Source organism: Aplysia californica, unplaced genomic scaffold (assembly GCF_000002075.1).
Source record: "Aplysia californica isolate F4 #8 unplaced genomic scaffold, AplCal3.0 scaffold00148, whole genome shotgun sequence".
Lineage (NCBI taxonomy): Eukaryota > Metazoa > Mollusca > Gastropoda > Aplysiida > Aplysiidae > Aplysia > Aplysia californica.
Window position 1 is genome coordinate 507,971 of NW_004797418.1, and position 22,423 is coordinate 530,393.

Below are 22,423 nucleotides of genomic sequence, written 5' to 3' on the forward strand. Positions count from 1 at the left end.
CCCCCCACATACCAACCAGTACACTAGAAAATTCTTGGGAATATGGCAGTACAAAGATACAACTGGCATTTGTGATGTGATGGCTTCTCGCTCCTCCTTGCACATGAAGAATATGAGTTTCACTCTAGGTTTACGGATAGCTCTTCCTCCGTTCGACACTGTCAGTTTTGTCATCCATTTTTCCAGCTTCATTAATCCTCTGTAACTCTGCCTTCATTTAACCTATTTGCATGGGTGGTTGGCGGGTGCTCTAGTGTGGTTTGCTTCTTCTTTCCTGTCAAACATCTATCGCCCTTATCTATCCTTCTTTTTTATGTTTGTTACTCTCTTGTAACACCTCTAATCTTCTGGTGCTCATATATGACCTAATGCAGCTGCGAGCGTCGTAAAACCTCTACTAAAACTAAACAAAACCTATTTGCAGAACATTAGCACCAAACTGAGTTGAAATGAAAGTTCCAAGCAGTAAGCATACAATTTGATTTTATATATAAAATGAAATTGCTATGGTTTGGTATATATTTTTTATAACTATAAACAACTGAGTAATGCCATGTACCAGATGAACTGACATACTATATATAGAAGAGTTAAATGTCCATGTGGGGATGTGTCATTTTCAGAAGCTACATCATTTTGTCTTATTTTGCTCTGAGGGTAGAGTAAAACAGCTTTCCTCTGGCAGGCTCTGTTTTGTCACTACAGACTGATGGATGACTGTCTTTATGCTATATTGGTTTACTTTTTGTGCCCTGCAATGATGAAGAGACAACTAAAAACATTTTCTTTCTTTCTTTTGAACTTTTCGCATTGTCTTTCTTTCTTTTCCATCTTTTTTTCCCCTTTTTGTCTTATGTTCTTTTCCTTTTTTTTCTTCATTCATTCTATCTTTCCATTCTCCTGTCATCAGGTCGCTGCTCATATGTTTGCCGCACGCCAGATGGTAGCATCTTATCCAACATTTTCCGCATCATTCGCGAAGCTTGGAAGAGGAAACGCCAACGACAGCAGCTCCAGCGCATCCACTCGAAAACAGAGTCAGAAGGGTAAATAAATCAACAAAGAGATATTGTGGTTGTATTTCTGTAGTTGTTGATATGTTGTTGTTGTTGTTTCTATAATATTCTTATAAGCGGGTCAAAGAGATGTTGTCTGTAATACTGTAACCTTAAAAAAAAGAATAAAAGAATTTTTGTGACTGCTGGTATGAGTACAGTAAAAATTGTCCAAGGTGGCCTCCCATTTTTTTAGGAGAAAAGTGGTTGTCCTCAATAGGTGAATGACTAGGATTAAGTCATTTATGATATGAAAAAAAAATGCCAGGATGGAAGTGGAAAATGGTCGTTTATACATTCATGTGATTGTTGTGGACAGGTGGTAATTAGAACAGGTTTGACTATTTCTCAACTGCCAAAAATAACCTGTCTCTTCCAGCTCTTCTCGGGAGATTGACGAAGCGTCTGTAGAGGAAAGGATCAGCTTCCTGGACTATGCCAAGCACAGATACGGCGGGATCTTCCACAACTCGCTGGTTGACGACGTGAAGAAACTGAAGATGATTCTGGCTGTCTTCGCCGTTCTCATACCTTACTGGATTGTCTACTTCCAGGTCAGGGCTTCTGTTTTTTTTGGTTTTGGGGGTTGTTTTTCTTTTGGCTGTGGTCAAATGCTTTTAGTTTTTTTGCTTAATGCATATCAGCATCTTTATATTTGTTATTCAAAGGTCCTGATTTTCTGGATGAATCTGGAAATCTGGGTTTCTGAATTATCTGGATCATGCACTGTGTGACATTGTGATGCAACCAGCCTCTTGTCGAAATATTGAATTTAAAGAGAGGAGTATTTTTCTGCCCAGTGGGCAATTTTAAGAATTGTTTGGGTTTTTGTTTGTTTTGGCTGAACACCTTTTATGTCCGTTTAAAAACACATTTATGTGTGAATGTTACTAAATAACTTTGATCAAAGGCTGAAAAAAATATAAATTTGCAGTTTCCAAGGACACTCAAGTTTTGGAAGTCATAAAACTCTTACTCTTACTAATTTTACCATGTGACCTCCACCTCCTTCAATTTTTTTTTCACCAAAGTAAGACATATGAACAAGCTTACAGGGGATACCAATAATTCCACCTGCCCAGAAATTGATGAGGGCATGATTTCACCATGTCATGACTCGTATCATAATATATAAAGATAGTTTCCATGCAAGAAAGACAATATTATTATGATGCCTAAATTTTGAGTTCCCGTGTTTCCACAAAGTTTGAAAAGTTCAAGATTTAATTTGTAGCCATTCAGCTACGTTGGTTGGTTGTTGTGGAATGTATGGGGCTGTTTTTCTAGACACAGGTCAGCTTCTCTGTCTTTGTTGTGGTTAAATGCATTTTTTTTTGCTGGTTGTCGAATGCATTATTTTGCTAGTCCCAAAATCAGAATTATTTTCCTTTGTTGTGGTCAAATGGTCTTGTTTATTTTTTTTGCTAGACACAAGTCAGCATCTTTATAATTTATTTGTTAAGGTCATGACTTGGGGGGGGGGGGGGGGGGACATAAAAAAAAAATTGGGCCAAAACCTTTTTTTTTTTTAGACAAACATACAAGGATTTTTTTTTTTGGAGGGGGGGGGGGGGGGGGTTGTGGATCCGTTTCTGTTTTTTGACGCTGCTCTGCTTTAAATGATGCCAGTACCTTGTGATGGACTTGAGTTCTTGCTCCCTTTCCATTCATTTTCCTCTACTTTTTTTCTGTTTGTCCTTCTCCAATCTAACGTGAGGGGGTACACATCATAACAGCATCACAGTAACAGCCTTGCCTGTATCCAGTGTGAATTTGACAAAACATTCTTTTGTTTTAACTTTTTTTTTTTTGGTAGGTGTTTTATGGCGCTTGCAACTGCATAAGGTCATATGAGCACGCGGGACACATTAAGCATTTTCAGTTGGTAGGAAATTTTGAATTTTGCGCGGGTGATGGCCGAAGCTTACTCTAATCGATTTTAGACCACCAAGTCACCAAGGGATCTGAAATATGCGCAACTTGCACATGGGACCTCCTAGATTTTTCGCCTTTGTTCGAGAAGGCTGGGTGTAGATCTTTCCTACCTTAAGATCAGGGATGTGGCTGAAAAACAGCAGTTCTAAGGAGCCAAGGAGTAGCAGTAGAAAGCTGCAGAAAGAGTTATAAGCCCAGAGGAGGGCAGCAAAGGAGGTGAGGGGTGGGGGAAGAAAATGGAGACGAAAGCAGACGACAGAACATTGCTAGAGAGCAGGACAGGAGGTGAAAGGAGACAATTTTAGAGAAGAAAATTTTTCAGCCACTACCCGAATTCGAACCCGGGACCTTTGAATGAGAGGCTATCACCTTAACCTCTAGGCCAGGAGAGCCCCCTTTTAACGTTTGCTCTCCCTGGGTCTCATCGTAAGAGCTTGTATCCTTATGTGGGACGCGACGTTATGTCACGTCTTGTCCTTGTTGCTCTAAAGTCTATCAAGTAGGATTATAAATATGCTGTCTCCTTATACACGACGCGACGTAAAGTGGCTCACGACTGTCGCGTCTGATTAGTCCATGTGGCGATCGAGAGTCACGTCGTGTGAGACAGACTGGGGGTGTGGCAGGTTTAGAGCATCGCCATTGGTCAAAATACCTCGCAAGGCGTGCCCATGGTCGACACGCCGTGATTGTGTGTGTGTGTGTTTGTGTGTGTCGGTGAAGGCAAGGTTCGAGGCTATGTGCAAAAAAAACCCCTTGCTACTGTCTTTCTGTTATGAACTGCCAGTCGCTCTTGCGATTTACCAGTCGCGCTTGATGTAATGTCGCATCGCGCAGGAGACAATTTTGTCGCAAGCGACTGAAAATTTGGGCGCAGCGTAGTCATGCATAAGAGTACACACCTCGCGACTGATCGCGAGCGACTGTCGCGCTCGACTTTAGGTCGCTTCGCTCATAAAGATACATAGGCTAAGTTTGAAATTGCTTCAAGTGTGCTTCAAGGGGTACTATTAGAAACTACGGTGTTTTTTTTTTAGCACAATTGGAAATGACATCAGTACTTAGTGAAAGAGTTATACTTACTGTGCTCCTGCAGACCCCAATTTTTAAAAAATAATTGTAAATGTATGTTTTACGTCTTTACACCTCTACCCCGCCCCCCTCCTCTGCTTTTCCCTGTCTCTTGAATGGTTTTGAAAACATTAACATTGAAATAATTACGTCCACAGATGCAGACCACTTTTCTGTTCCAAGGTTTACACATGAGGCTTGGGTTCACTCCCAGCCAACCCTTGTACAATTTGAGCACTACTGTGGTACCCAGTGCTGTCCCATTCCACAACACCACGTCCAGCCAGAAACCTCAAGTAAGTCTGCTGGGGTGGGTAGTTTGCAGATGCTCCGGTGTGGTTTTTTCCTTCTTTCTGATCAAACATCAATCATCCTTATCCCTCCACCTCCTTTTCTTTGTATGTTGGTCTCTTGCAACGCTTCTAATCTTCAGCACTTCTATGACCGATTTGTGTAGCAAGTGACACAAAACTAAAACTAAAACTAAGTCTATTCTTCACCCGTCACCTACACCTACACCTACTCCTTCACCTATCCCATCGTTTGGCTTATCTTTAGGGCACCTATGTAGATTTTGCAACAGCCTCTTCCACTCCTCGCAATTCTCAGCTTTCTCCAGTGAAATGTTCGAATTACAGCTAGTCCACTCTTTGATGTTGCCTTTTTCATTGTTTCTTCTGTCTGCTTCTTTGTCTTCATCCTTGTCTTGTTTCCTATAGAATAGTCTTGGCTAGTCCAGATGATCATGTGACATGCTTATACCACTTCAGTTTGTGTCCGAATTCAGGAGGGGGGGGGGGGGTGTTATTTTGGGGCTGGCTTTCTGATTAATTCCAACCGGTGGTTTGTGATACTGAATCCACTGGCATCTGTGATGTAATATTGATTATCTTCACTCACAGTTTCACGTAGAAGGTGTGAGTTCAGTTCTCAAATGGGGACATTTGTTATCGAGCATATTTGTCTGTGTGCTGAGGTATTGTATCCCTCTCAGCCTGGGTTGGCCGTGACAGGCAATCTCAAAGTATTTTGCCTCATAAATTATCTAGAGGGTGTTAAACTTTCAGGAAAAATTACAGAAACAAATAAGGACAATTTTCATTTAAACACGTCAGACCTGTAAATTCTTCTGTAATGTTTTTTTAAAAAACTTTGGATAATCAAATTTTGATTTCTTATCCCACTGAATATGGTCATGGTGTGCTTCCTTCTATGGAAAGGTGGCTTTGTGAGGGTATATGACAGTCATTAGGACAAATTTCTCTAAAGGTTGCTGCCCCTGGCTTGGTGATTGCAATGAGACTTATCTTCATCAATGCCCCACACTTTTAGCAAGGCAAATGCCATGGACAAGCTATTTCAGTCCTTTTCTGTCTTGGGCAATCTTGCCCTACTGACCCCAGTTGTGCCCCTCCTTCAACATATCCTTCTCCATGTAGTTTCCATGTCTCCCATGGGTGGGTGGTTGATGGCGGTGTGGTTTGCTCTTTCTTTCTTATCAAACATCTATCGTGCTTATCTTTCCTTCTTTTTCATGTTTATGTTACTCTCTTGTAACACCTATATTCTTAAGCACTTAAATGCCCTTATTATGCTGCAAGTTCCCTTAAAAACTTTACAAAAACTATGGCCTCCCATGGCCTATCCCCAGTGGGTGGTTGGCGGGTGCTCTGGTGTGGTTTGCTCCTTCTTTCTTATCAAACAACTATCGTCCTTATCTCCCTTCCTTCTATTAACTGTTTGTTAATCTCTTGTAACACCTAATCTTCGGCACTTATATGACCTTATTGTGTTGCAAGTGTCATAAAACTCTTACTAAAACAAATGGCCTGCCCTGCCACCTGTTCCCTGAGGATTCTACGAAGTACATGTCTGTTGATGCTGTTTCTTGCTTGGTTTTCAAATGGTGTGTCTTGTCCAGCGCTGTCTACACAGCTCTGTCTCATCTCCCATTGGCTCTTGTCCTGTCTTGTCCCAAATTTCTTCATTTCTGACTGTGTCTTGCCATTTAATCTTGACATTTTTTGGGGGGGACAACTGTTGACAAATCTATGGACTTTTTTGAGTGCATCAGGTGTGGCTTTCCATTTCTCACATCCAAACAGTCGCGATAGCTTTATAGTAATGGGAATATTGGAGTCAATGGAAGGGTCTGTGAAAGCTACTTGCAGTAAATAATGATATAATAATTATATTAATAATAATATTATAGAATAATAATAATAATAACAACAACAATGATGGTAATAATAATAATAATAATAACAACAACAATGATGGTAATAATAATAATAATAATAATAATAATAATAATAACAATGGGCACTTTTGTAGTGCCTAATTCCTGTAAAGCTCTAAACACTGTACAGTGCAGAATTACCATTCAGTACAATTTACAAATCAAAAGACAGAAAATGTACATTGTGAGACTATATAACAACAACAACACACACACACACACACACACTCACACACACACACACACACACACACACACACACACACACATATACGCATACACAGACATACACAACTCACGGACCCGCAAACATTCTGACATACCAAAAACTACTAGCAGAGGACAGCGTTGAATAAATGTGTCTGATAAAGTGATCACAATGTATGCCCAGTTGAGTAGATGTGTTTGTCCAAGAAAAGAAAGACCCTGGCTATTGTGCACTAGGTGAAACGTTTTGATATTGGGAGACTATACCTTACTTTTACTTAATAAACGCTTGATTTTATGCTAACTGGGATGTTAGCCAATGGTATCTTTGTCGCATGTCAGCGATATCTCACAGGCCATCTTGTACTTGTTCAAATTTCCGATTGTTGATAGTTTTTGCCACAGTGTCAAGGCTGTAGAAAAATGTTCCCTTTGAAGCCAAAATTATTACGGTTAATGCCCGTGTTCAGAAAAATTTACGTTTAATTTTGTATGCACTCCCTTTTTCACGTCTGGAATTCAGTGTTTTCAAAGTAATTTACATCAAAACTTAAATCTGTTTTGTAACAGATGTGTTCTATCTGATGTACACACTGAACAAACATTTACTTACTTCAAAACTGGAGCAGAGCAAACTGTAGGACACATCCTCCAGGGATGCAGGCCACATAGAGCCCTAAGACATGACACATGACCAAACAAATTAATACTACAGAAGAAGTTATACAGACAAACAGGTGAACTATACTGGACCACCCCATATATGATAGACATCGGTCTTCAAGTGTGATGCAATTGAGAAGAAGAAGAAGAAATGGAAGAAGATCAAAATTGGAAAAATGGAGTTATAATACAAGACGGCACTAAACTTGCGACCTGTTTTTGTTTTGCTTTCCTGGTGGGATTGTTATTCCTGGTTACATTGTTCGTCATTGGCTGTTTGGACGTGTTAGTTGTTTTTCTTCTTCTTTGCATTCCCTTCTAGGTTTCAGGGATAATCGACTGCTAGTTCATCAACTTGCAGCACAACAGATTTTTTCTGTGTATAACAGTTTTTACGACTTTGTGGGGTCCTTTGCCTTCAGGCAGCCACATTTCGATTTCAAAGGTACTCTGTATGTTTTCACACTTATTGGAGTATTTTCAGTTTTGATAGGAATTAATTTTGAATTTTGCCCCAGTGGCGGCCAGAGCCTGCTCTGATCAATTTAAGATATTTAGTGATTTTGATCCAGATATATGTAGTACAACAAAATGAACATGCCCTCCTCCTTGTTCTCTCTTGTGCGCTAGTTTCATCATCTGCATCAGAACTGGACAGATACAAGGGATAGACCCCAGGTTTGTTTGTCAGACTGCATGACAACATGTAGAGTATTCCCCCTGAATATCTCTTGTTTTGCTTGTTTATGTATTTCATCATTTAAATATTTATTTGTGGGGTTTTTTCTACATGTTTTTGTAGTTTTCTCGCTGCCTCGATCACCATAGAGGCTTATTTTGCTTGAACCATGCATAGTATTCAAGCATTCCTGGCTCCACCCCTCACCTCACCCCTGAAACACCAGACAAATTTTAATTCAAAAGCTTTCACGCACAAATTCTCCCATGTAATAGATACCAGTGCAATCCCTGCTGTTATTTAAATTATATTTCTTCGCTTATTGTAGATTTTGAGATCACATTGATGCTCTCAAAAGCCACACTTCACCGCAATTTTGCTCTTTTTGTTTCATCACATTTGAGAGTTTTTTTTGGGTCATAGCAATTCTCCTAAAAACCCACACACTGTGGCAAAGCATTGTTTGTTGGTTTATTTATTTACTTTTTTGTTAAAGGGGGAGGGTTCTCTCTTGACAGTTTTTGAAAGTATACCAATGCTCCCAAAAAATCGCATCTTGTACAAGTTTAACCCTGCTCTTGACTGCCTAATAACAATGTCCCTTGTGATTTTATATATAATCATCACCAGCTTGCTTACCGGTTCGTCTTATGCACGTTTCCACCCCTTCCACCCCCACCCCTCGTTACATTATGATTCCACTTTGTGATTTCTCTTCTATTTTTCAAAACCATTATGGAAGTGTAATCAAATGGTTGGAAGGCACAGGCTTCTGTCATGTAGTGGTTCTACACTTCGCTGTTGCACACAGGAGACCCGACTTCAATTCCCAAGTGGAGAGAAGTTTTTTTTCGAGTATCTCAGTCTTTCTACTGGGATGTTGCATCCCTCTTAGCCTGGGTTGGCCCCCTGACTGCAGAGGTGAAGCCCACCTCTTAATTGATCTAAATAGTGCCTGCGAGGGCTATAAAACTTCTACAATGACATTTTTTGATAGGAGGGTACCAGTGGTAGGTCCTACTTCTTTCTTTTCCCTCTCTTGCTTCTTGCTGTCTGTCTGTCTTTCTTTTCTTTTCTGTCCACTAAATGACCGTTTTGTCAATATGCTTCTTTTTCCTTAAAAGAAATTAACAAAACGTTTCTTTTTATCCTTGTCCATTCAGAGTTGTAAATGAATGTATAACTTCGTGTGGCTGCTAAATAAATTGTGTGTGGGTGAAAGGGGGGGGGGGGTTGTTAATAGTCAAGTGGGTAGTTTCAGGGTGCCACTGGTAGCTAGTTCCTGCTTTTTTTCTTTCCCTCTCTTTTTTTCTGTCTACCTTTCTAGCTTTTTCCCCAACTTTTAACTGACAGTTATTGTGTCAATGTATTTCTGTTGACTCTAGCATTAATAGCATATTCTGTTGTCTTTTTAAAAGCTTTTAAAGTATACTAGCTGGGCCCCATTTCGATGAAAGGAATGATCGGTGCATTAACATCAACAGAAAGTCATTGGCCTACTCTACTGGAATGGAGCAATAAATCTTGAGAGATGCAAAAAATTAGAAGGTCTAGATCCAGATCTATACTCTCGAAACAAAATGCGCCTCTCAAAATATCACTTCCGCACCGGATTTTCTCAAATTGCAGAGACAGAAGCGTCGGCCTACAAAAGCGTTCGGCGAAATAAAGAAATTTAGCTTTTTGCTGCAAAACTCTCTCAAAACTGAAAAAACGAAAGGCGACTTGATCTGGAGAATATTTTAAAGAATCTTTTGGCAAAAACAGCATGTCGATCGATGCAGCTATTAAAAAGCCTTTTAAATAGCAGAATTCGGCCACCATAAATAGATAATAGATTCTGTAATGGCTAATGTGTCAGTGTATAAAGTTGTGTGGTCTCGTAATAATAGATCTTTGATGTGTGCCATGAAGGCTCCGATGAGAAATATTTTAAGCCGATTGCATGTTTTTCCTCAGTTTTTGTAATTGTATTTATTTTTATTAAAAGATTGTGTAGATCGTTTTATCTGATATTTCAGAGTTTTCATTCCCAAATTTATTGCCTTCTCCCACTGAATTTCTTTATGTACCATAGATAAGTATGTAAAAACACTTTTCCGTTTGGATTTGACCGAAAAACATTGATCAAAGGCAAACAAAATTTTAATTTGCAGTCCCTTTCCAAGGACACTCAAGTTTTGAAATTTACATTTTGGTAATCATTCTCTTGCTTATTTTACTTCCTACTCCAATGACAAATTATTATATAATATCTCGACTTCTGTTTAAGATAGATGGGTATTTTGTCTTCAAAAGAAAGAAAAGTGAGCCAGCTTTAAGATGATGCCAATTACTCAATATGCCTGAAAATTGATGATTGCCTGAGTTGATTCAACAGTGTTGTGACACATTTGTCTGTGCATGTTGATTTTTGAAAACTAAAATAGTTTTATAAGATAAAATAAACTTACTTTATCCATTGGGGTAATGTTGGATGGATATACCAGATCACCTGTATGCAAAGATTCAGCATGAACATAGAAATGCTCTCATTACATTCAAATTGCCTTTCACTCCTCCCTGAAATTCTTCCTCTCCTATACTCCTCCGCCTCCTCCCCCACAAAGGTATAATTGGCTATTGTAGTATGCAATACACATTAAAAATCCAATCTATTCCCTGACCAGAGGCCTGAAATATGCTTGAATGTAAGTTACTTTTATTTTTTATGAAAACTGGTTTTCTTACATTTTTCAATTTTGATTGTTGAGGAGGCAGGCTGCTTTGACCCTTTCTGTAAGGGTATTTCAATCATTCTTTGACATAACACAAGGGAATTGAGCCTGATCTATCACATGGAAGGTTACCATTCGAATCAAGGGGTGAGATTCCAATTGCCCATCACTCCTCCTCCTTAAAATTCTTCATCTCTTATGCTTATCCGCCCCCGCCCCCACGAAGTATAATTGGCTATAGTAGTACGCGCTTGCCCTTGTTTCACTACAACATGAGTATAGTTGTAATAGTCTTAAGCCCACCCCCTTTCCACTGCATGATTTATATATTTAGGAGGTAGGCTTCTCTGTGCATGATTTCTGAGTTAACAGGTGCTGAGAGAATTGCAACAAACTTGGCTGACTGATGGAAATCTTCCATAAATAACACACCCCACCCGGTAATTGAACTTGCACCTTCTGTATGCAACGATGAATGCCTAACTACTCCTTCACAGATTCAATTGTATGAAAGATGAAAGGAGACTCAACCCCCACCCCCACCCCCACCCCCCACACACACACACACAAAAAACCCAAAAAAAAGAAACAAAAGAAAACGAACAAAAAATCATATTCTTTCTACTCCTCACACTGCAGGGTCTTTCTTTTGGAGTGAGTGAAAGACCAACGAAAGGCGATAAATAAAATCAACATTCTTCTTCCTCTCCTTCAGTCTACTCCTCCGAATGCAGAATCAATCTTCAGAAATGAGTGAAAGACCAAAACAGAAGGAGATACAGTTGAACTTAAAAAATTCATTAAAATGACATTGACCGAGACGTCTAACTGATAATGACCTTTCTCCTTGAAAACGTGTAGCCATCGTGAACAATTTCAGCTATATTATATGAAATCAACATTCTCCTTCCCACTTCTTCTTTCTACTCCTTGGAAAACGGAGTTCATCCTCTGAAGTGAGTGAAAGACCCAAAAAAGAGGACATTTGAAATAAACACTCCCACTCCTTCTCCTCCTCAGATCGTTGCGGCTTGGTTCTCCTTGTTCGACGCCATCTTCGTCATCATCCTCCTGCCATTGTTCGACCGCGTCATCTACCCCCGTCTGTCTCAGGCTGGCTACCCGTTCACTTTCACGAAGCGCGTGGTCCTGGGCATGGTCTTTGCCATGGCGGCCATGTTTGTGGCAGGGGTGGTGGAGCATTATCGGCTGAAGGAGTTTTGGCCATACCCCGACCACCCTTGTCTGAGTAAAGGGATTAATCAGATTATAGGTAGGTATGAGGAATAACAATTGAGGGATTAACCAAATTATAGGTAGGTTAGAGCATGGTGTCACTTTTCGCCCGATTCTATTAATTTTAGTTACCGTGGCTCAGCAGCCCTCCGGAGCTCCTTAGCTCGGGGTCTCTGGGTTAATGAGCCGTGAAGCCACTTTGCCAGTGACGGTTAAGAAGGCCGCATTTTTGCCTACGTTTGAAACGCTATAACTTCTTCCCCACCCCACACAGCAAACCATTACACTGTTGTACTAAAAGCTCAATGTCTTGAGATTTATTCTGCGTTAGAATGATTCATTCCTGTCCCTTAGTTTTTGTTCTAGACAAGTGTTTGTAGAGTTCCCAGTTTGTCCTATTTTAGTTACAAACTTATGAATAAATGATTGTTTATTTAAAAAGGGCACGACAGATCTCTCCAAAATCTGTGTTAAACTGACTACGAATATCATGTCTTTTACCATGAGAAATCTTAAATCTGCGCTAGTAGTAACAGTCAAGTTTTTTTAGAAGAAAAATGCACATCTGCTTGTTTTACCTAAAGACACTCGACGTTAGCTCTTGTTTTACTATTAAACAAGAGAAACTTACACTGTGTTTGCTCATGAGTCATGCTGTCTGTGGCAGCCTGCATACAACTAAGAAAGATATATTCTGCGATTTAAAACCCCCCCCCACAAAACTGTAAATACATGAATAGAGATAAACTTCTTTTATGGAATAAAAATAATGACAGCTGACACCTTCGTTCTTAGTTTTCGTGTTGGAAATATGCATGGACACTTATGAATGTAAAGAATCGGAACATTGTCATTTATTGCAAATGGTCATAGAAACGAATATAAAAGCTGGAAAAGTCTGATGCTGATTCAGTGTCACTGGAAAGCTAGAAATTATTCTTATAACCCAATTAGGAGAAGTAGTCCCTGTTATTCAGTCAATTTACAAAACCTAGTCTTAGCGTTTTAAGAAAAGTAAGGAATTTGTGGAGTGTAAAAGATACTGTTCGTGTATTACATTGTAGATGTTCTGGCAATAAGATCGATTTTTACTTTGTCATAGAAAGATTTCAGTGTAATTTTTACAAACTTTCGAGAAAATATGCGAATATTCACGATTATATTAGACCAATAAAGTTGTATTTGGAAGAATTACTTCATAGCTAATTGTCTGCCAAATGGATTAAATTGCTAAATTACGGCTTTCTATTATATGCGCTGATACCGTCTTTTCTGAGTATCTGCACCTATGTTATGTCGTTCATTTTCCAAAAGTTTGACAGTTTTTGTAGTGCCATTAATTGAAAAAATTTTTTTTTTCCATTCGCACTTGTAAAAAAATTTTTACAATATAGCATTACCGACTTCAGCGCGTCTAACGAAATAACCAGACAAGTTACAATGAATCTCCATTCTTTTTTTGGCCTCAAGAGCACAAATGCATGCTTTGGGTGCATTAAATGATAATTACCATAAATATGGAGACAGGGAGCTGACCGCCATGACCCCGACGTGATAAGGCGCTCGGCTGGGAACCCCCCGCTGCAACTAAAATTCCACTGCTGATGTGCCCTGAGAGAGATAGCGGTGAAGAGATCAATTGTCGAGATCATAGATCACAGTTGTAATAGTTACCACATTATAGGCTGGTGTGGAGAATAACAGTCAAAGATCAATTAACCACATTATAGAAAATTTTAAAGAATAACAGTCCAAGGATTATTTGATCGAATTAAAAGTAGGTTTGGGAAATTAACTCTTAAGAGATTTATTAACCACATTAGGAATGGAGAATAACAGTGGAAAGACTAAATCTTGCACAGCTTCAGAAAAGGGCGGAGAAGGTACAAAGGGCGAATAACAAAATTTGTTCAGTTGGATGGGGAAGATCTAATACAAATTTCTTCCCAAACCGTCATTTTACTTTTTCTCTGCAGGAAATACGTCTTATATGGCTGCGGACATGTCAGTGTTGTGGCAGATCCCACAGTACGCTCTCATCGGGATCAGTGAAGTGTTCGCCAGTGTGGCCTGTAAGTGCTGTCTGTCAGCTATAATTTTTCATGCCTGTCATGTGTATTTTAGGGGCCCCTAAATATCCTTTTTTTCAGCCCTTTATTGTTTTCATTTCTCTCAAATGGGCTAGACTTCTTGAAGTGCCAGATTTGAAGCAGACATTTGTGATCACGGTACACCACTCATTTTTCTGTTTGGCTGCTTTAGAAAAGTCTGATATTATCCTGGTATTTCCCTATCTCCCTATTCAAGTGGAAGATTTTTTGCAATAAGAACTGTTTGTCAAAAAGCTACTAGTATTTTAGAGCCTTTCTCTTACTATCAAATCCACTGTAACAGCCACATGTCCAAGACAATCACCTGTACAAATGGCCACTTCCCACTTCCTGCCTTGCATTGTTTTTACATAATTGCCTTGGACAATTTGACTGTATTTGTAGAGTTGGTAGTCTACTGTAGTCTAGTGGTTAGGCTACCTGACTCACAAGGTTGCAGGGCTCTAGGCTCAAGCCTGCCATTGTGTCCTTGGGAAAGGTGCTTTACACGAGTTTTCCTCTCATCTCCCAGGTGGGGATAAGCCCTCAGCCATAAAAGTGGAAACGTCTTGTCAGTATGTCAGTGTTTCAGCACCTATAAAATGGGTGCTTGCACTGTATACTTCCCAGGAAGATTGTCTCGGAATGCTATATTGTCCACTGGGGTAATTATATTTATTGTAAGGCTCATAGAACTTGCTGTTGAATGGAAATTTGTGCTATACATCTACTATTGCTATCAAGTCTTGGGTAATAATACAGATTGTGAAACTGTTGAGTGGGAATTTGCGCCATACAACTGCTATTTATTATATGTTATTTCCTGATCTCTTTCCTCAGGCCTCCAGTTTGCGGTTTCTGTTGCCCCGCGCTCAATGAAAGCCATCATCACCGGCCTCTTCTACTTCTTCTCGGGGCTCGGCAGCTTTCTAGGCACTGCCATCTTGAACATCCTGGCCGCCAGCCGAACGTGGTTCTTCGACCAGGATTTCGGCAACATCAACTGTCGCCTCCCGTGCCCAACCCCGGACAGCTTGGACGTGCAGCACAAGTGCCACCTGGACTACTACTTCTTCATGCTGGGGGCTGTTGAGGCGGCGGCACTGGGGCTGTTCTTGCTGGTGGCCCGCAAGTTCCAGCTGGGCGCGGAGGAGTTGGTGCCCAACCTGCACAACCCCGCGGTGAGAGCACGGGCGCAGCACGTGCAACGGCAGGCCAGTCAGGACACTTTCTCAAACACTGTCACTGTCTCCTCTTCCTCCTAGTGGGGGTGAATGTGTGTCTTTTGTCTTCCAGCACCCCTTTCCCCCCCTCTCACCCATTTTTTACCTCTGCGTCTCTTCACACACTCAAACACACACACATAAACACATGCACTCACTCACACACATACACATACTTGTGATTGTTCATGGAGCTGGGGGGGGTTTTTTTGGTTTGTGTATTGCATTTTTTTTTTTTGGTTGTTGTTTCGGTTTATTTTATTGTCTTTGATATGAATTCTTCCTAAGAGGCAGGCCAACTAGAATACTTTTTCAAAAACACTCTCCACCTCATAGTGGAGATTGTCGTCTTTTCTTTGAGGTCTTTCTGTTTATGGATATCGTTTTATTGTTACTTTTCTTCATGCCATTGATATTTATTTCCCTTCTGTACACTGAACGCATGTCTCAGTGTGTAGTGGTGTTATTCCAGCAGAGGACCCAAAGGAACTTGGATGCAAGGGTCCTATCAGCTCCACAGGTCAAGGTTCACACCATTAGCTTCATTCCAACTGTGCATATGATATTTTTTTTTTTAAGTTTTGAGGAAACGAAAGAAAAAGAGAGTGCCCAAATCGGGACCATGATGCAGACGCTCAATATTTTTAGATTAAGATCTAGGGAAGAAATAATGAAACAGAATGATTCTATATTGTAAGATGCCCTACAATGTCTTTATTTGTATGACAGCTTTTTCTTGGAACCCCCAGAAATTGATTGTGGGATGGTGGAATCACACTTATGAAAAGAATTAAAAATTCTGCAGATGTGTCTTTAAAGTTGACACTTTAAATCTTTTTGTTCTATTCTCTAATGTTTATTTACTTTTTTCTCTGTTTAGCAAAACCCTTTGCTTAGCAATCTGCCCAAGAACTTACCGTTATGTATATTATAAAGTATTGAGAATATTTAAGAACAAAGCAAACAATGGCCACTCTCAGGTTTTTTTAATGATATTTCCCCCAACCCACCCCTTTTTTCCTTTCAATAATTCATATTGAAATTCATTTTCCCTATTGTAGGCTGTGGTGATTGACTGCTATGGATCCATGAAAGTTTGCAATATCAGAAGTGGGAAACAAACTACCCTGCGTTTTTCTCTCTCAGTCGCTTTTTGTTTTGTGTTTAGAGTGGGAATCTACATGACATCAGTCCAAAAATTTTGTTTTATCAACATGTTTTGATCCCTCATTTTCTTCCAAGATTTTGAGTCAGCCAAATGAAAAAGATTTTTAAAGTTTGTGTGATGAAATGTTGCAAAACTGAATGGGAAAGATAGTGCTAGTTCAGGGTTTTATGGGGAAAAGGGTATGTGTACTTGCTTTGGTTGGGTTTTTTTTGCAGGAGACAAGAGAAATAATGTGTTTTATTATTTTATATGTCATAAGTAAGTAGCCTTTTTCTGAGCCAAAATGCAAAGCTTGATTGTTCTGACTGCTTTTTTTTTTTCTTCTGGTTTGTACATTTTCTTTTATAATTTATTGCTAAAAGTGTCACAAAACTGTATTAGTATTTATGTATGATGTACAGATATCAAGCTTGATTTAATCATCTTGCTCTTTTTTTGTGTGTGCTGGTTGTACATTTTTAAGGTGAAATTTGTTGCTTGAAAGAACAACAAAGGCGTCCTTGTATGTATGTTTTGCTGACATGATGCAAGTAATCAGAGCAAGCTTAAGTGGAGCAGGCAATTTTGTTTGTGTATTAGGGACATCATAGCAGGATCAGGTCAGAAAATTGAAAAGGCTGATGCTTATTTGTAAAAAAAGAATTGAAAAAAAAATCCCTATGAACTTTGACCCATGTTGCTGTAAAAGCATAAAAAGCACCTGTCTCAGTTTGGATTATGTATTTATATATCATCTTTTCTTTCGTCATTGTATTATTCGTGCTATAAGAAGCGCAGATCAAATACAATGGTTCAAGAAACATTTTTTTTCCCTGGCATCCACAGGGAAAATAGGCAACGATACAAAATGGAAGTTGTGAGGATATGAATTTTAAAGGCTTGAAGACTCATATATTTCATTTCTGTTCCATAGTTAAATGGGACATCAAACAGAAATGATGAACCAACTGTCGAGTAGATATGAAGTTATGAGTCTCTATAAGCTTTTAGAATTGATATCTTACAATTTCCATTTTGTGTCCATGAGCATTTTTTCCTTGATTCCTCATTTTTAACCATAATTTTTTGGACAGGAATATCATTTCACTAGCTTGACGGATCCCACTGGCTTATTCAGACCACAGCAGCTGTATCTGACCAATACTAATAGAGTGACAGAAGATTTTTTTAGTTTTTCTGTTCTATATATATCAGGAAGGATTTCAGGGTGAGATATCTGGAGGAGCCAATGGTGGCTGGTAAAGACTGCAGGGTACCAGATGTCAGAGTTTTATCGTAGTTATTTTGAGATATTTTAGTTTTAAAGTTTGGAGCCTTATACTGTTGAAATTACACAAGATATCCACTCATTGTTGAGTGGAAAAGTGGTTGTTTTAGACAGATGGATGACTTGGAAAGTGCCATTGTACTATGCAATTTTTTAATAACCCACCAGAGAAGAAGTGGGAAGTGGTCGTGTGTACAGGGGATTGTCCTGGACAGGTAGCCGTTAGGGCTGGTTTGACTGCATCTTCGAAAAGGATATAAAATTTTCTTCCTTCATTTTTGCAAAGACCCTGCCATTTTTGTCCCCTAGATATTATGTTAAAGTGTTATGAAGTGTTGTGGCGTCGGTGGCTTAGTGGTTAGGCTACAGGATTCGTCATGGTGAGGTTGCGGGTTCGGGGTTTCGAGCCGCTGGCCCGATGTTGTGTCCTTGGAAAAGGCACTTTACACAAATTTTCCTCTCTTCACCCAGATGGGAATGGGTACCCGGCCATAGACAGTGAAAGATCTTGTCAGTATGTTTGTGTTTTAGAGCCTTTAAATGGCTGTTTGCACTGTATGCTTCCCAGGAAGTTGAGGTTGTTTCAGAATGCTCTCAGGTCTCCTGGGATAATAGTATAGATTGTGAAGCACATAGAGCTTGCTATTGAGCTTGGATTTGCGCTATGAAAATGCTATCTATTATCTATTATCATGAAGTCCCCATGGGGCGTGTCACAAAATGTGTTTTTTTAAATGTATGCTAACTGCTATTTCTCCTGATATCTTCATGTCATAAGTCAGCTGTTTAGATGGGCTACGCCCTAAATTTTGCAGTTTCTTAGTTTGCAGTATCGTTTGTATATGCCCATGAAACATTTTGTTGAAATTCAAATTTAAAATATTTGCTATCTGGGCTTAGAAGAGTTGAACAGTTTGCCGGTGATATACATTCTGTAACACTGGGTGAGTGGGCACGTCCCACAAGACGTGAAGTTTGTTGGTTCATGCTGATATTGCTTCTCACTTTTTTATGAATTACTTATGATATTTTTGCGACAAATACTTAATGAGATCGCAGAAATGTTTTCCATGAGCATTGTGTCAGTGATGGGTTGTCAGGGCTGATGTGTCAACCGTGATTTTCTCATGCTTGTACAGTGCAGCCTCTCTATAACGACCTTTGATATAACAACATCCTCTGAATAGTGACATGATGCCCATGTCCCGATTTTTTTCCATATATATCATTAGTAATTTTTGGTTGCCTCTTTATAAAGACAACTCTCTATAATGACATTTTTTCTGGTCCCGATAATGTCATTATAGAGAGGCTGCACTGTATATTGTATACATCAGACCTTTGTCTTTTTTTTAAAGGGTTTTTAAATTTTCATTTTAGTCTTTTTTTACAACTTCTTGTGAAATCTGGGGACTTTGAGAACTACATTAATCCTGTCTCGAGTTTTAGCAAAAATTTACTCAATGAGTTGAGAATGAATGATTATATTTTTATTTACAGTGTGAGGAAGAAGGATAAGACAGGGAGGTCTTGTTTAACAGGTTTGATCCGGTGATTCCAGTTCTTTCTCCCTCCCTTCCCTCCCTCTTTCTCTCTTCAAAGGTTGGTGGTGGCACCACCTATTCAAAGAAAGATATACTTATTTTTGTATTACCACCTACCTACACAACGCGTTCATTTAAAGAATTGTACTTTTATCATATTCAAGCTAATTTTTTTTTCTTTTTGTAATTGTTCCATTCCATCTTTTGTTTTTTTAAGGAGACTGGGTTCTCGGGCATCTTGTTGTTTACTAAACTTAGTTCAAAGATATGACTTGTATTGTTTTTAACTACAGAAGCAGTGAGAGCCCCAATGATTTGAGAAAGATTGTAGAAGATCCCCAACACAAGTGATTTAGTTTGGGTGTTTTGGCCAAAGATCCTTTTTCAACATGCATAGGCACTCACACACAGACACACACACAGACACACACACACACACACACACACACATACATACATACATAGAAACACACACACACACACTCACACACACACACTCAATAGAAACACACACACGTACAGACACATACACTCACACTCACAAGCGCACACATAGAAACATGCACACACCGACTCTCAGACACACGCACACATGCACAATGGTCATACTTTGTCTTTTATACATAATTAAAAAGATGATCTCTGGGTTGTGTTACTGAGCAAAACATCATGTCATACCTTACTACAAAGGGGCACCATGCCACACCATGACAAACTGTGATTATGCGCTAATGTTTGATATAGTTTGTTGTTAAGTAAGGAGAATGATGATGTATGACACTATAGGGCTCAACCCCCATTAAAATGCACAGGCTCCTCTGAACTCTTTATGTATCGATGGCTTGTTGAAAGACTGCGACAAACAGCAAAAGGGCGGTTGTTGGTGTCATGCATCCAGCCATGGATGTACAAAAAAAAGGCTCTCAAAATGCAGCAGTTTTCATTCGGACCAATTTCCCTTTGAGGATTATTTTACAGTTGAGGAGTCCACTTGTAAAAGGGGGGTAAAGTCCTAAATGAAAATGGTGTGGCTATCAATTCTAAAAGCTTGTGGACTAAAAACTTCATTTCTGTTTATTATTTTGTTATTTGAATGGAAAATAGATGAAAACATAATAAACCAACAGTTGATCAGAAATGAAGTTATGTGTCTGCAAAGCTTTTATTGCTGGCTTGTTCACAATTTCCTTTTTGTGACCATTTCTGTTTTCCCCATGGACTTCTCTGTTGTTTTTTCCCTTTTCTTTTTCAAGCGCATTGAAATGTATTTTAAATGGCTGTGGTTTTTCTCGTTAATGTATGAATACCATATAGTTTGATCTCACCATGAGGTTTAAAAGCGTTGCAGTATTTTAGAAACATGATTTGTGAGGCAGTGTGGTGGAATCAGGCTCTCCTCAAAATAATCAAAGTGAAGAAACTTGCATTTTCCCATAGGTTTATGAATTTTTATCAAATTTTTGTTTTTTGGCTCAACACCTTTCATGCCTGTTAAAGAATTCATTTCTGTGGAAATTTTTCAGAAAAAAATTTGATTTAAGGCACAAAAAATGTAAATTTTCAGTTACCACTGTCTCTTAAGCTAAGGAAATAACTAATCTTGGCGGCCATTTTCTCACAAATTTTACCTCTGAAAACAGATGACCTCCACCTCCTCATTTCACAAATATCACGACTTGTATTCAAGATAATTTTTTTATCAAAACAAAGACAATTGAACAAGCTTTAAGGTGATACCAATAACTCTACATCCCCAAAAATTGACGAGAGTCTGATTCCACCACGCTGCCTCACATTTTGAAGTTTTTTGTATATGTTTTATGGTGTTCTACTTATGGCAGCAAAAAAATGAGGTTGGGTTGTTGTTTGTTGGGGTTTTGGGGTGGGGGGGCAAGAAATGTCACACTGAAGTCTGAAGTCTTGTCTTGATTCAAGTATGGTAAAGTTCGACAATTGATAGTATCTTGTATTGCCTCTGTTTTAAGACTGGTATCCTTATGCTGTTCTAACTTTTGATATGTCTGTCTAGCTTTCGAACTGACCAAGCTTGGTGTGCAGGGGTTGTGAGCTTTTTGTTTTAGTTTTTGTTCATGTTTTAAGTTTGTTGAGACCACTAAAGTAAGATTGTGGATGGTTGACTGGTTCTCTGTTGTGGTTGTTCCTTCTTTCTTATCAAACATCTAGATCTATTGTCCTTGGATCTCCTCTTTTTTTGTGGTAACTACTATACTCTCTTCTAAACCTCTAATCTTTGGCACTTATGTGATCGGGCAGATAATTACTTGTGTGATCTAATTATTTTGTTGCTAATGCTGTGAAATTCTTACTAAAACAAAAAAAGCAAACTGAAATAAGATTACACTTATGTCTCAGCAGCACTGAGATATGTTAAAGAACAGTGACAAGAATGTTCTGCTGGTGGTAGGAAGCAAAAACCCCCCCAAACTCTCCAGCTTTTCTAAATTCTAGAAATCTTTTATACAACATTAGCTTAACACAATTGATGCTAGCCGTGGATATTATTTACTTTTTGCCAACATGCCATAGAGTAGATAGGCACTGAGGTGCATGTTTATGTTGTCGTCGGGTATCCTGGCTTGTTCAATTTTATTTTAGTTTATTAATGCTGCATAATTTGTTTTACAATCATTTTCTTTGTCTTTGAGTTTGAGTAAAATGCAAGATGAAGTGAGTGAAGAACCTTGATTTCCAATGTCTGCTTGAGATCCAATACATGTAATTTTTTTTAGTGGTTTATAAGCCTACTAGTTTGTGAAAGTGGTTCATATACAGTATAATACAGGTCTGATGATTTCTGAAGATAAGAATCTGATCAAATAATTAAAAAGTGACTACCTTCTTGATTTGTTTCTTAGATGTGAATATTTTTTTAATGTTTTTTTTTTTTGCTTGCGATGGAGAAAGGGGAGGTATTTGTAATTCTTTTGTTTGTGCGTGGTGTTCATATCTTTGTTTTTTTTTGTTTTTTAATTAATTTTTTTTAAGGAGGGGGAGCAAAACTGCTTTTCCTTTTAATATTATGCTTTTTCATGAGTATCGTGATATTGTTGCTGCTTGAGATGAATTATTATGACTATAATATGCAATATTGTTACAGGACCAAGACTCTATAGAAGTTTCATCTGATTCCCATGATCTGTGTAGATGAAGCCCTTTTACAACAGTCTCTCACAGTGGCAATAACTTGAAATTTGTAAATTGTATACTCATATACTCTGTACCTAGAGTTTATGGTTAGAGTAACGTATACCCCCCTCCCCCAACTCAGCCTTCTTTTTTAACACACACACACACGCAGACACACACAT

At 38.9% G+C, this 22,423-nt stretch overlaps 1 protein-coding gene across 3 annotated transcripts in view; it reads left to right on the plus strand.

Moving 5' to 3' along the window:
- The window catches only part of LOC101845686 (solute carrier family 15 member 4), a 39,441-nt gene extending 24,132 nt beyond the window's left edge, over window positions 1-15,309 (plus strand). For 2 of the 3 annotated variants that reach the window (XM_035969471.1, XM_005097176.3), the window contains exons 4-10: window positions 911-1,046; window positions 1,435-1,609; window positions 4,220-4,357; window positions 7,801-7,848; window positions 11,587-11,839; window positions 13,779-13,874; window positions 14,733-15,309. In XM_035969471.1, coding sequence (XP_035825364.1) covers window positions 911-1,046; window positions 1,435-1,609; window positions 4,220-4,357; window positions 7,801-7,848; window positions 11,587-11,839; window positions 13,779-13,874; window positions 14,733-15,157 — 1,271 coding nt within the window. In that variant the 3' untranslated portion in view covers window positions 15,158-15,309. The remainder of the gene's footprint in view (window positions 1-910; window positions 1,047-1,434; window positions 1,610-4,219; window positions 4,358-7,800; window positions 7,849-11,586; window positions 11,840-13,778; window positions 13,875-14,732) is intronic. The other variant, XM_035969472.1, reaches the window with a different exon arrangement.
- The last annotated feature ends 7,114 nt before the right edge of the window (window positions 15,310-22,423 follow it).